General features: G+C 43.1%; 1 protein-coding gene across 11 annotated transcripts in view; it reads right to left on the reverse strand.

The window, feature by feature from the left end:
• Nucleotides 1–743: 743 nt before the first annotated feature.
• The window catches only part of Rfc1 (replication factor C subunit 1), a 73,634-nt gene continuing 60,783 nt past the window's right edge, over nucleotides 744–13,594 (reverse strand). For 6 of the 11 annotated variants that reach the window (XM_034508561.2, XM_034508563.2, XM_034508564.2 and 3 more), the window contains 8 exons: nucleotides 12,865–12,960; nucleotides 12,442–12,540; nucleotides 10,818–10,972; nucleotides 10,577–10,694; nucleotides 7,302–7,447; nucleotides 4,960–5,173; nucleotides 3,258–3,449; nucleotides 744–2,026 (listed from right to left, as the gene is read on the reverse strand). In XM_034508561.2, the coding sequence (XP_034364452.1) occupies nucleotides 1,940–2,026; nucleotides 3,258–3,449; nucleotides 4,960–5,173; nucleotides 7,302–7,447; nucleotides 10,577–10,694; nucleotides 10,818–10,972; nucleotides 12,442–12,540; nucleotides 12,865–12,960 (1,107 nt within the window). In that variant the 3' untranslated portion in view covers nucleotides 744–1,939. The remainder of the gene's footprint in view (nucleotides 2,027–3,257; nucleotides 3,450–4,959; nucleotides 5,174–7,301; nucleotides 7,448–10,576; nucleotides 10,695–10,817; nucleotides 10,973–12,441; nucleotides 12,541–12,864; nucleotides 12,961–13,594) is intronic. The other 5 variants (XM_034508568.2, XM_076938546.1, XM_076938544.1 and 2 more) reach the window with 2 other exon arrangements.

Raw genomic sequence — 13,594 nt, forward strand, 5'->3', positions numbered from 1 at the left:
TTGGCCTCACTAAGCAATACAACTTAATAAAAAGGCTCACCAGTGCAAGCTACCCCCTCACACGGTTGGAGAAGAATCACAGCCACCTGGCATCGGGGAAGACAAGCATGCTGCACTCTGAGATTTACAAGCCTCAGCCTTCACGTGTAAGCATGCTCGTTCCAGAACTACAGGAAGACCAATCCTGTTGTATATTAAGTCTATCATTTAAAATAACTCTAAGAGGTCAAGAAAAATGTATCAAAAGGGACTATGGGAAATTGTCTGTAAGAGACAACCATCTAAATGGCCATGACTCGGTGCTCTCCACAGGTCACTTCAGGAGCTGCTAGGAGATTCAATCCCAGAAGACATTTGGGTCCTCATCCCACTCCACCTTCCTTTCCCTGCACCATTACTTCATGTTTATTTGGGGGCTTCAAGGAGGAACCCAGCAAACTTCCATTACTATTCTCCTGTATTAAACAGCATATTTACGGTTTCTAAACTTTATTGTTTTACAACTTGTTCCCAGTATTCATCATTTATAAGTGAACTGAGCAAGCGAGCAATATGTTTTGTTCTGAAAGCAACAGATTACCAGGCCTTTCCTGGAATGCAGATCTAACGGAGGGAAACATGACCTGTTTGTCCCAAAGTAAGGGAAGAATGTGCACTCAAGAGCCATCTATATCCTCTGGGTGAGGAAGCCTTCACTGCAGCAGCCAAGTTTCAACACAGAAGAGGGGCAAGACTCAGTAGGCTCAGGCTTAAGGCAGTGTTTTATTTCCATAATGAACCGACCTCCCCGAAACACATCTTTCACACTGGTTAATACACTTTCAATGTCTCCAGGACTTCTGTTTCTTCTCCCAACAAGGCCATGAGTCCTCAAAGACAAAGCATGGTCCTTCCTTTATATTCTTTTTGGCATATACCTCACAGAGGCAGCATAGACCTCTGAGCACTTTCTGACTTAAAAAGAACTAAACACCTAAAGGCCAGGTTACAACCATGGCCCAGGGTCCTTCAACAAGTACAGTTCTAGATACAATCTGAAATTCCAGTAGGGCTTATAGACTCCATAATAGGACAACATCTCCCGGCCAAAATGAGTCTGTGGGTCTGACCCAGCCTACACTCTACTGGTTTCAACCTGATGGTTAAGACTGCACGGGGACAGGAATGTGTGGCAGTCCCATGTCTGCACACCCTGGCTAGCCAAGAGGCCTCTCTGAGACTACCTAGAGCAGCATTGTGGTCAGTGCAAAGGGATGCTGGGACTTTGAGCTCTGACCCTTCACCTGCAGAACTGCAATTCACAGAGTTAGTAAGAAACACTGAATATTGTAATCCAACCAAATTAATAAGGAAAGTAATATACCAACATAATATTCTGCTATTCAAGATGACAAAAGTGACCCATGCATTACATGGATATCTAATTCCTGATGCAGACTTTGCAAAATACCTGATAATAGACCAAGAATACTAGGCTCCAGGTGGTAGCTGCTTTGGATTAAGGTTTATTTACAGAATTTCACCATAAAATAACTACCATGTTTAAAAAAAAAAAAATCAGCATCCATGGATAAACTTAAGCTGCAAAGGATGCCCGAGCCCCACTGCACCCTGCCTTGCTATGGTTAACTAGAATCTGACTCCAAAGCCTGTGGACTTTCTAGTTTTATTTCTATACAGTCACTTTGAATCCCAGCAATCTAACAGTTGGCAGGGACACTGCAGGGCTGGGACAGTCCTACCCACCTCTATGAGAGGTGTGTGAGAGCTGGCTAGTTAGACCTTCTAGCTGTACCGTCCTTTAAATGGGACCACCAGGCCACCCCACTGTGCTACACCAAACCTGTTACTCTGGCAAAGGGTGAGGCTTTCGGTCTCTAGACCAGCTGGACTAGTCGAGAGGGTAAGTTAAAAGCAGTTATTGTAATGAACAATGGTTTCATTTCTTCCAATTTTTTCCTTTTCCTTTTTTGGACTCCTTCTCTTTTTCTGATTTTGAAGGCTTTGAAGATCTTGTCTTTTTCTGCTGGAGGAAACACACAGTTAATATACTGATGAGTAAATGACACGCCAACATCATCTTTCCCAACAATTTAATTATAAAAGCAAGGTCGCAGTTATCTACTGCTGCCTCCGAGAAGTGACAAGCAAGCTTTCAGCCCTGAAAGGCAACAGCACAGGAAGAGCTCAGGTCTAGAGCTCAGGTGCACCCCATGTGAACCAGGCTCCTGTATTTAGAACACAGTGGACTTAGGAAAGCCAGAACAAACAAGGGGTGACTTACAAACATGGCAACACCTACATGAGGAGGGAGCTTCCCTTTCTTTTAATCTCTCACAGGACACTAAGCACACTCATTTTGTGAAGAAAGAGAAAGCCAATTCAACTGCAAAAGGCCTCAGTCTCCACAGGTGTGCCACACAGGAAACCAGCAAAAGGTGGAGGAGGCTGTGCCTCTGTCTCAGGATTCCATGCCCCATCTAACCTTTACTAGCAAAAGACAAAACAATTTTTACTCTGAGAAATTTTTATAGGCAATTTGATGGCTGCCACAAAACACAGAAACAAAAGTAGGCAAGAGGTTTAAAATGTCTTTGGTTTATGCTGTAAAATGCACCTGTAGTTGAAAGCATATACTAATGACGAAGTATAAACAGTGCCCTTCTGGGGCAGCTGAGGTGACTCAGTGGGTAAAGTACTTCTTGCACCAGCTTCAAAACTCAAGCTCAGATCCTCAAAAGCCACATAAAGGCAAGCCATGGCAAGTAGCATACGTCTATAACCTCAGTGCTAAGGAGAGGGGAGCACACGCAGACAGATCCTCAGGACTCTCGGGCTAGCTACCTAGCCAAGGCAGCAAGCTCTGGGTTCACTGAGAGGCTCTATCTCTATTTCTGTCACTAAGTGGACACAAATAGAGGGACACTTGACCTCTAGGTTTCACATGTGTTTGAACATGCATGCACACCCTCACACACATGTACTCTTCCTCCCACATGTGTTTGAACATTCATGCACACCCTCACACACATGTACTCTTCCTATAGAACACATGACTATGATGACCTATTTTCATGTCATAACTTCACTTTATAAAAAAATGAAACCTATCCCACCTTAAATTAAAATGAGCAAGACATAATTCTATTTCCAGATTACCATGCTACCTGCAGAATAGGCCTTATTATTCACATGGCACTTTACAACAGAAGAGACCATTTCCTTTGAGGTACCCTGCCCATAGCTGAGTACACTACCTTGATCATGGCATCAGTCTCTATTGCATCCTGCTCTTTCTCATCAGACTGAGTGTCATCTTCCTGTAACTCCTCATTGTATTCAGAATCCAGTGCTGGGCCTATGCTGGGCCTCGATGTCTTTACTACCTGAAGTGAGTATGGGGTCAGGTGGGCCTCCCTATTGTAGGCTCTTGTGAAGGCTGCTTTTACCTAAAGAATGAGAAAAGAGGTTACCCTGAGTGCTGGAAAATTCTTTAACATCAGTTAAGTCCAAGTTTTGAGTAGCCAGGGAAACCCCTTTAAATTATTTGCAAACTGGGTATATACCTAATAGGAATAGAAATATACTCAGAGACATTCTCTAGAGACAGTCTGTGTATGTATGTTCCTAAAGATTCTATATACTAAGAGATCTTGTGTATACTAAGCAACCCCACCATTACTAATCTGCATCTCTATTTGTTTTATTTTATTTGAGAATTTTGAGCCCACAGCTCAAGAAAAAAAAATATTAAGAATCAATGGTTCAGCAGAGTGGTTGGCACATCTCTTGAATCCCAACACTCAGGAGGCAGAGGCAGATGAATCTCCATGTTCGAGGCTAGCTTGGTTTACAGAATAAGTTTCAGGACAGCTGGACTATACAAAGAAATCCTGTCTCAAAAAAGCAAAACCAAACCAAATCAGTGGTTAGTCTATGAATCAATACATAAGTCACAAAGAGCTCACTCTAAGATTCAAGTTGGTCTTGACTACAAACTATGGAAACTGGCACACATGGCACAGCACATGCCTGTAATCCCAGCAACCAGAGGAGGCTAAGGCAGAAGAATACAGGCTCTGGGGTTGCCTGGGCTAACTACAACATGGTAAAGGTCAGCCTGGGTAACTAGTGAGCTGGAAAGAGTCCTCAGCAGTAGAGTACGCATCTGGTTTGCAGAAGGTACTAGGATCCATCTTTAGTTCCGGGAAAAGAAAGCCAGTCTGTTTATCTTAACTATGGTGACAGTGGTTGCTTCAGAGTACTAAGTGACTTTAAAACCTCTACTTCAAGCTTCAAGGCACAGCCCACACTCCAACAGGAATGTCACTGAAGCAGTACACTGAGGCCATTAAGCCACGTAAAAATCTAGAGAGGACAAGTCACAGAGAATGTGCTCTACAACTGCATCCATGTGTGCAAGAGCGAGGCTCCAGCACGTGTTCATGTCACATCACTGGTGTTCATTACAGACATACTGACACGGACAAGTACCAGTAACACATAACGGGTCAGCAGGTCAACTAAGAAAGGAAATGTGGCACACATTTACAGTCCCAGAAGCACTAGGAGTTCAAGGTCAGGCTACAAAGCAAGTTCAAGGCCAGCCTGGTAAAATAAAAACTTATAAAAATCCTCAGGCTGTGAACACATTCTTACTTTTACCCCTCTATCCGTGCCTCATGCTTGCCCTCAGGCTCACCCACTGCCCATCAAGAACGTATGTGCACTTGGAGCTCACACTTGTCCTCTTGCTTTTGCACTCAACTTGAGGTCAAGATAAAAACACAAACATAGCGTGAGATCTTGCAGTCTTCTCTGACCACTGTCCAGGAAGGTAACAAACACTCAGGGAGGAGGAAAAAACTGTCTCCAGTACCAGAACATCCCTCAAGCACAGCTAACACAGCATGGCCATTTCCCAGAGGCCATGGACAGACAGTGGGCAGTGCATCTTACCTTGGGATCCAGCTTGGAAAAGGCACTGGGTTTGCCCCCCCAGCTGCTAACTTCCATGATGTTCTCAAAATCTTCTTTCATCAAATAGTATGTGTCCATAAGTGTGACAACATGCTGAACCCCTTCTACCCCTTGTGAGGTCAAGGGTTGTACAAGTGCGTCTCTGATGTGTGACAGATAATCCATGTTCACTGTCCTTTTGCTGGAATAAGTTCTGAAACAAACAGAAGGACACAAAGCTATTTTTTAAGTCATGTCAATGGCACCCTGTCTCCAATTCCCCACATTCCACATCAGGTCACCAACACCAGTGAATCAAGCATAGCTCAAGGTCTTATCTTTTAAGCATATAATCATTTTATAACATGTAAGTCATTTCATAGGTCCTTTTAACTATTTTGTCCTAGGAGAATAGCTCTTGGGGCAGCCAAATGGCAAGGGGTAAAGGCACTTGCCATGCAAGCCTGGCGACCTGAGTTGCATCCCCATCCCACAAATGGGCCACCACAAGCACTCTGTAGCATGCAGATGAACACACATAGTAACACTAGCAGAATACTGACTTCAAAATGAATCACTGAAACAGACACATCATACCACAGAATCAATGGACTGAAATATAAAAAAACTTTCAGCCAAGTATGACAGTACATGCTTTTAATCCCAGTGCTCTGAAAGAAGGGCAGGAAGAGCTGTCAGTTCAAGGCCAGTTGGGTTTACATAGAGAGCTCCAGGCCACACAAGGTTATAGAGTGAAGCGTGTGTGTGTGTGTGTGTGTGTGTGTGTGTGTGTGTGTGTGTGTGTGTGTGTGCGTGCGTGTGTGTGTGTGTAATTTTTCATTTCAATTGGGCCTTGTGAATTGGGCATGCACCTCTATGTGCATGCTGGTCCAAACCTAACAGCGTTCAACCTAGTGCTCCTTCCCGATGTGCTCAAAGGCAGTTTTCTACTTTGCTCTGTGACTGGAAAACAAACACGATGCTACTAACTTCCATCTAACTCTAACATGCCAACAATTATATCCCCGTGCTCATCCTTACCATGGTCAAATACATTATTCCCAGTCCAAACTACTAAAGGCATCAGGAGGCAGCAGTGAGATTTCCTTTGATATGTGCCATTCCTGTGTGGGTGAGTGTTTAATAGCTTTCGCTTTCTGATTGTAAAAAGCAAAATTGTACAAAAATACCTCCCTTGTATTTCTTCATGCCTATACTCTGAGTCTTCCTATCTAGAGAAAGGTTTTCCCTAAATCCAAAAAAATGGCAAAGAATGCGCATGCGGCGCTGGGAAATGGTCTATGCCATCCAGGGAAACAGGCTCTGGGTTGCTGAGAACTAGTAGAATGTTATCAAGAAATAACTTTCTGGTGGCAAATCCCTTTAATCTCAGTACTCCAGAGGCAGTAGGAGGCAGATCTCTATAAGTTCAAGGCCAGCCTAGTCTACATAGCAAGTTCTAACCAAGCCAGGACTATACAGAGACGTTGTCTCAAAAAAACCCAAAATATAAATGACTTTTTCCTTCCTAAATATTGTCACTCCTGTAAAAATAACTGAGCCAAGTAATATTTCTAATGGTAACATTCTATCTTTTTATAATTGCTTCTGACTTTAAGCCTGGCAATTTTATGTCCAGGTATGTTAAGCTTGGGGGACCACAGGCTGGGTGTGGAAGTGACACCTAGCAAGCCCAACATAGCCTAGTGGCTCCTCCATCCCCATGCCACAGAGCAGCACCTTCAACTCTCCATGACTCTGACATACAGGACACATCCACTTTACAAAGACTGGAGACTCCACTGAGCCCAGTGACCAAGGTGGATCTGGATCAAACAATAACATTCTGGGATCCAGAAATGGAAATAAGATTCTTATAGCTTTCTTGCTTATAAGTCGACCCTTCACATTTTAAAAATTTATAAACTTTAACAAACTGTGACAAACTCAAATACTTTTGAATTTCTAATCACTTCCAAGTACATTCACTTTTATTATCCAAGTGAGGATCTCCTATTATATGCCAACCTGTGTTCCCTATCTCAGATGACTAGGTCAGCTTTCTAGTAAAACAGGTAAACTCATTTCTTTATGAATACTTCAGTTTTTCAAATTAACTATTCTGAAGCAGGGAAGATATTCCACTAAAAAGACACACTTCCAGTAACAACAAACAACAGCAGACCTCAGATGTACACACACTTAAAATGTATCAGTCTCAAATCGCAAGACAAATGCCACCTGGCTGCTTCTAAACCTTCTTGCGGATAACAGAGGACAGAACTGGCCAACTGGCAGGAACTTCTGAGGGATCACTTAGCTGATGAGCTACTTCTGCTTACCTAAGACTCATGTGCAAGGATAGGTCCTGAACAATCCGATCATGTCTGCCCGTAGACGAGTGCTTCCCCAGCCAGCTTGGGAAGCTGGGAAACTGAGTCATGTAGCCCCGCATCAATTCTCCAGGAAGAACACTGGCGTAAATGGCCTGGGAGGAAAGAGAAATCGAACACAGTCCAGAATTTAAATTTGGTCTAAGGCTATCTCTTTGGCAGCTCTGCATCCTCACGGAGAGGTATAAAGAGTAGAAACAATCCAACTGCAGCATCTGAAGGTGAGGCTGATGCAACGTGACTTGTAGCAGAGAAAGTCGTTACAATGCAGCTCTCCTGAGTGAGTGCGGGATGCCTTGATGCTGATCTCTACGAGGAGAGATCAAGCATACATAGCATGCACACATGCGCGTGCACACACACACCCCTCCTGCCATGTGATGCCTTGTGCCACCACAGCACTGTGCAAGCAAGCTACCAAACACAGGCTCCTCATCTCCCAAAACTGTGAGCTCAATAAACTTCTTTTCTTTAAATCTCACCCAGTTTGTGGGTGAAAAAGGAGCAGCAGTCTATAGAGGAAGAAATGGCCCACTGCCTGACCGCAGTTCACTCACTCCCTGTCCAAATTACAGGGAGTATAAATTATAAAGTACAAATTATAAAGTACAAATTATAGTATGCTTCTCCCATAGAAAATGAGAAAATAATGACTGGGGAGACAGTTTAGGTAAAGCGCTTGCCATCCAAGCATGAAGACCTGAGCTAGATCCCTAACAGCCACGGGAATAGACAGGCATTTATACTGCTCACTACTAACCCCAACAATGAGTTCCTAGCCTAATTGAGTTCCAGGCCGTCAAGACATGGTGTCTCTATTTCATGGGGCTGGAGACATGGTTCAGTAAGAACATGTACTGCTCTTCCAGAGGAACCTAATTTAGTTAGCGTCCACACTAGGTGGCTCATAGCTGTCAGTTTCAGGACGATCCAAACATCTGCCTCCGTGGATGGGCACCTGCACTCACATGTACGTGTGCACACAACTTCAAACTCAGAGACTGCCTCTGCCTCTCTGCCCCTCTGACCCTCTGCCCCTCTGCCTCTGCCCCTCTGCCTCTGCCCCTCTGCCTCTGCCCCTCTGCCTCTGCCCCTCTGCCTCTGCCCCTCTGCCTCTGCCCCTCTGCCTCTGCCTCTCTGCCTCTGCCTCTCTGGCTCTCTGCCTCTGTCGAGATTAAAAGTAAAAAGTATTCTTATTTAAATGTTGTAGTGTATTTACCTGTGAGTGCACACAGAGATGGAACCCAAAGCCTTATACATGCAAGACAGTGCTCTCCCACTCACCTACACCCACAGCTCTGATGCTGTGTCTCATACAAGACAGCGCTCTCCCACTCACCTACACCTACAGCTCTGATGCTCTGTCTATTTAGCAGCATTACTGGTCTGCATAACAAAGCTCTCCAGGAAGTATGGCCCCCTGGGTTTTTCTTTTGTTTTTTGAGGCAGAGTCTTGATATGGAGCCTGGTTAGCCTGGTATTTACTCTGTAACCCGGACTGATCTCAGACTTAAGGCAGTCCTCCTGTACAGGGCTGTGTACACCCGGCCTTGCCTGCCCTCTTAATTACATCCATACATTTGCTTGAAAATGAGAAAATGATGCCATAATGTCAGGAGTGTCAGGAGCCATAATGGGACAAGCTAGTAACTAGCAGGTGATCATCCTGAAATGCTTGCCTTGGATTATTATATAATCTGAGACAAGTGAGCCCTCATTCAGCAAGGCTGTAAGAGACTTATTTTAGGAAAGATTCCTGCTATTAATATGCTTTTCCTATTGTTATTATTATTAAACATATGTTACAATCACTAAGCAATAGCACACCCCTTTGGAGCAGATCTCTGCAGATCCACGAAGATGTACTGTCTTGTAGTGATGCTATGTAGACAAATAGATGACTTCTTAAGTCTTAATGATGATCCTATAAGAATTCCTAAAATTATATCAATGATTATTAAGCTCTTTTCTAGTGGGACTCTTATTAGGTCCCTTTCTGATAGTCAAAACTGCAATGAGAACTCTGCCAGTCTCCCAAGTGTCATCAGTTAATTGTTCTTAGATAGTGACCAGACTTTCTCCTACTCAGAGCACATTCCAAGAGGTTGTAAAACAATTAAGCAAAGGTCATTAAAAGGGAACTAACAATTTATTATAGGTGCTAGGACAGAAGACAAAATATTGCCTTGGTTTATCTACATAAAACTTCACTAATAACTTAGTTATTGTTTTAAACCTTCAGTGAACCTGTGGAGCTGTGACAGGTGATGGATGTTTAGCCAGATAATTATTCCTAATGGATATGCATGTAAACATTCTCTGTTGTAAACTTCTATTTCAATTTATGATTTGATTTTTTGTGTGAACTTGTGATGAACTTTTAAACATGTGACCATGTATTCTGAAAGATGTATAAGTACTGAGGACACAGAGATGAGAGGCAGATACAATGGAGAGATAGAATAGAACTTTTTCCCTTTCCCCACTTACAGTAGTATATAGAATAGAGTTTTTCCCTTTTCCCAGATAGAAGTTTTTCTTTTCCCCACTTAGGATCTTTCCACTCTTCCCCTTAGATAGCTTTCATAGGAAACTTTTTACACGTAGTAATAAACTCTATAATCACTTCTCTAAGTGTCTTCTCTTCCTGACTTCAGACTAGCAGGCATAAATTAGGGCCCAGCAGTTCCTGCTGAGACAGTACAAAGGCTATTTACTTAATCCTTTGCTGTTTTTAGGATGAGGTGCAAAGTGCCAAACTGCAGTTTCTAGCCTCAGAGGATCACAGAAGGCAGGTCAGCTACAGTACCAAAGTAACTTAGATAAGTAAACTTTTATTATACAGCAACCCTAAATATCTCATAAGACCAAGTCTTACCCCCCACCCTTCGATGCCTCAAGAAGAACTGACAAGAAGAAAAAAAAAAAAAAGACTTCCCCTCCAAGCCAGGGCTGGCCCCTGGTAATACAGATATTTTCTATATATTTTTTTAAAACACGGATTTTATATATATTTATCATATATAATATAGATGCATAAGCAAAATATTTACATTAGATAAAATAACATAGATTGTGTATGTGTGAGAGAGGGAGAAAGAGAAAAGAGGAAAGAGAGAGAGAGAGAGAAAAAGATATATATAGAGAGAAAACAACAACAACAAACCTAACTAGAGGAACCACAAGAACCTTCCTTCTCCAGCTAAAGCAGACCCCACACTTACCTGTGTGGGCAGAAGATTCCAGTTTTGCTTACTCCGGATCTGATTGTCCACTAAGTCGCCATCACATATGCTATCTGCTGCCCGGCTTAAAAGCATCAAGTGCTTCTTCATGTCACCCCTGCGGAGAACAGCCAGTCTGGTTACACCACTGTCCGTCCACTCCCAGCCACACCTGCACACGGACCTGGTCTGTGCAGTGCTAGAGAGCCCTGACCCTGCCCTCGCTGCCCTCAATGCTCACCCTGCAGCCACAGGCTTTACATGGAGGTAGTTCTCCTGAACAAAGAGGGGTGATATGGAATAGTCATGGAAAAAGAGATCCGATTTGTCCATCAGTGACATGTGTGCAGTCTCCTCTCCAGCTGCAAACACTTTCCGGGCAACATCAAATGGGCCCTGTCAAGAAGGGGCAGAGAATGACTGAATGACCAAAACCTAGTACTGGAAAGCAGACATTGGAGCAATAGGCACCTTCACTGCCTGCTGAGGAGAATGATATGGCACTTTAAGAGTCCCAAATGACCTAAAATTATGTTTACACAAAACCCTGCACGTAGTTTTATAGCACTTTTTTTATTCACAACTGTGGAATCTAGAAGTACTAAGATACTTCTTCCAGTAACCGAATGGCAAATAATTGATATGTCTCAGGCCTTGGACTCAACAATTTTAATAAAAAACTATCAGCCAAGAATGTTGGGCCACACCAGTAATCTTAGCACTTGGAAACGAAGTTCAAAGCTAGCCTCAGCTACAGACTGAGCTTCAGGCCAGCTCAACTGAGCTACCAGCAATACAATCTGAAAAGACCAAACAAACAAAAGGGACAATTCATTAAAAGACATGATGGAGCCTTAAATGTACACAAATGCACTTTACTGTGTGAAAGAAGTCAGTCTCCAAAGGCTACATACTATATGATTTCTACTACATGACACTCGGGTAAAACCATGGAGATGAAAGACTGGTGGTTCTGGAGGGCTAAAGAGGAAGGAGGGGGGCTGGTGAGATGGCTCAGCAGTTAAGAACACTGACCCCTCTTCCAGAGGTTCTGAGTTCAATTCCCAGCAACCACATGGTGGCTCAAAACCAACAGTGATGGAATCCAATGCCCTCTTCTGGTGTATCTAAAGACAGTGACAGTGTGCTCGTATACATAAAATAAATAAATAAATCTTTAAAAAAACAAAAAAGAAGAAGGAAGGATGCTGAGTCTGAGCACAGGGAAACTACTGTAGGGCTCTGCAATGGTGGAGCACACACTGCCCACCTGTCAAAACACACAGAGTGCAACATCAAGCATGAGCCTAGTGAACTATGATGTGTCCAGTGTGGATTTAGTAACTGCAACTCTGTGCAGGAGGCTGAATCAGAGTGGACACTGGGGTAGCTTGCCTTCTATTACATTTTGCTGCAAGCTTAAAACTACTTCAAAAGTTATAGTATATCATTCCTTTAAAAAAAAAAAAAAAAAGCTAACTAACCATTCTTCTATCTATAATTTTGGACTAGTAAAAACTGAGCAGAGGCAAGTGGTAGAGACCTCTAACTTTGGAAGTTAAACTAAACCACTTGAAACATAGAATTTCCAATAGTACAACCACACAGGACACAAATGCATGCAGAAGGTCCACTGGAAAAACTGCTCTCAGTGACGAAGCACGGGACTCACTTAAAATATCCCCTTTCCAAAAATCTGTAAAAGATGGCCATGCTAGAGAGAAGCTCACTGTCTACAGGTCGGACAAATCTGTGAGCCACATAATACATCAAGAGATACATTGTGTCTACAAAGCTAATAGAAAGAAGCAGGGCAAGAAACGCCAACTTCATAACATAACTAAAAAAATGGAAACTCATTTTACCAGTCTGATATCCTTCTTGGCCCTCTGAGAATCGGCCTTGGCTTGGTCATAGGTTAGGGCCTTACTTTGTGCACACCACATACTGAGATTGTGTAAAACCTAGAAGAAACATAAAGAAGTCAATGCCAGGAGGAGAAATGGCCGCTCTTCTCCAATCCTGTACAAGTTTCTAGAGTGGGAGGCTAAAGTACTGACAACTACCAAAAGCTAGGGCTGGCTCAGCCGCCCTCCCAACACCCAGAAGGCAGCTCAGAACCATCTGTAAACTCCACTTCCAGGGAAGCTGACGCCCCCTTTGGCCTCTGTCAATCTAGGCGCACAAGTGGTGCGTGACATAAATACAGGCAAAATAACCATACACATAAAATAATAAAATTAAATTTAGAAAAGTAACAACTTCCCCAAAATGTATATCTAACTCACCTGTCTTACATCTTGATTAGCTCCCAAAATTATTTCATTCATAGCTGGAGGGGGGATCTTTAAACCCTCTTTAAATGCAATAGACAGCATTGCACTCTGAAATTAACAAACAAGGAAACTGTCATTGACATTTTTTTACACACAGCATCTGCAATTCTATAAATATTTATGAGAGACTTTAAAAAATTGACCCTTGAGCTGGGTATGGTGGCTCAAGCCTTCAATCCCAGCACTGAGGAGGCAGAGGCAGAAGGATCTTTATTGAGTTCCAGGTGAGCCTGCTCTATAGAGAAGAGTTACAGGACAGCCTGGACTACACAGAGAAATCCTGTCGTAAAAATAAACTGACCCTTGAGTTTTCAGTTAGCAATCATATCTTAGATAAGCCTCACTGGCTACAACACGGTTAAAATCAACCATTATATAAATATAATAATGTCATTTAAAAAATATTCTGGGCCAGTGTGCAGGCTAGTTTTATGTCAACCTGACACAAGCTATCTGAGAAGAGGAAAAGATGACTGAGGAAAGCCTCCGTAAGATCAGGCTGTAGGCAAGCCGGAGGGCATTTTCTTAATTAGTGATTAGTGGGAAAGGGTGCAGTCCATCATATGTGGAGCTACCCCTGAGCTGGTGGCCCTGGGTTCTATTAGAAAGCAGGCTGGGCAAACCACAGAGAAGAAAGCATTCAGCAGCACTCCACCATGGCCTCGGCATCAGCTCTTGCCTG

Source organism: Arvicanthis niloticus, chromosome 7 (assembly GCF_011762505.2).
Source record: "Arvicanthis niloticus isolate mArvNil1 chromosome 7, mArvNil1.pat.X, whole genome shotgun sequence".
In the NCBI taxonomy this organism is placed as follows: domain Eukaryota; kingdom Metazoa; phylum Chordata; class Mammalia; order Rodentia; family Muridae; genus Arvicanthis; species Arvicanthis niloticus.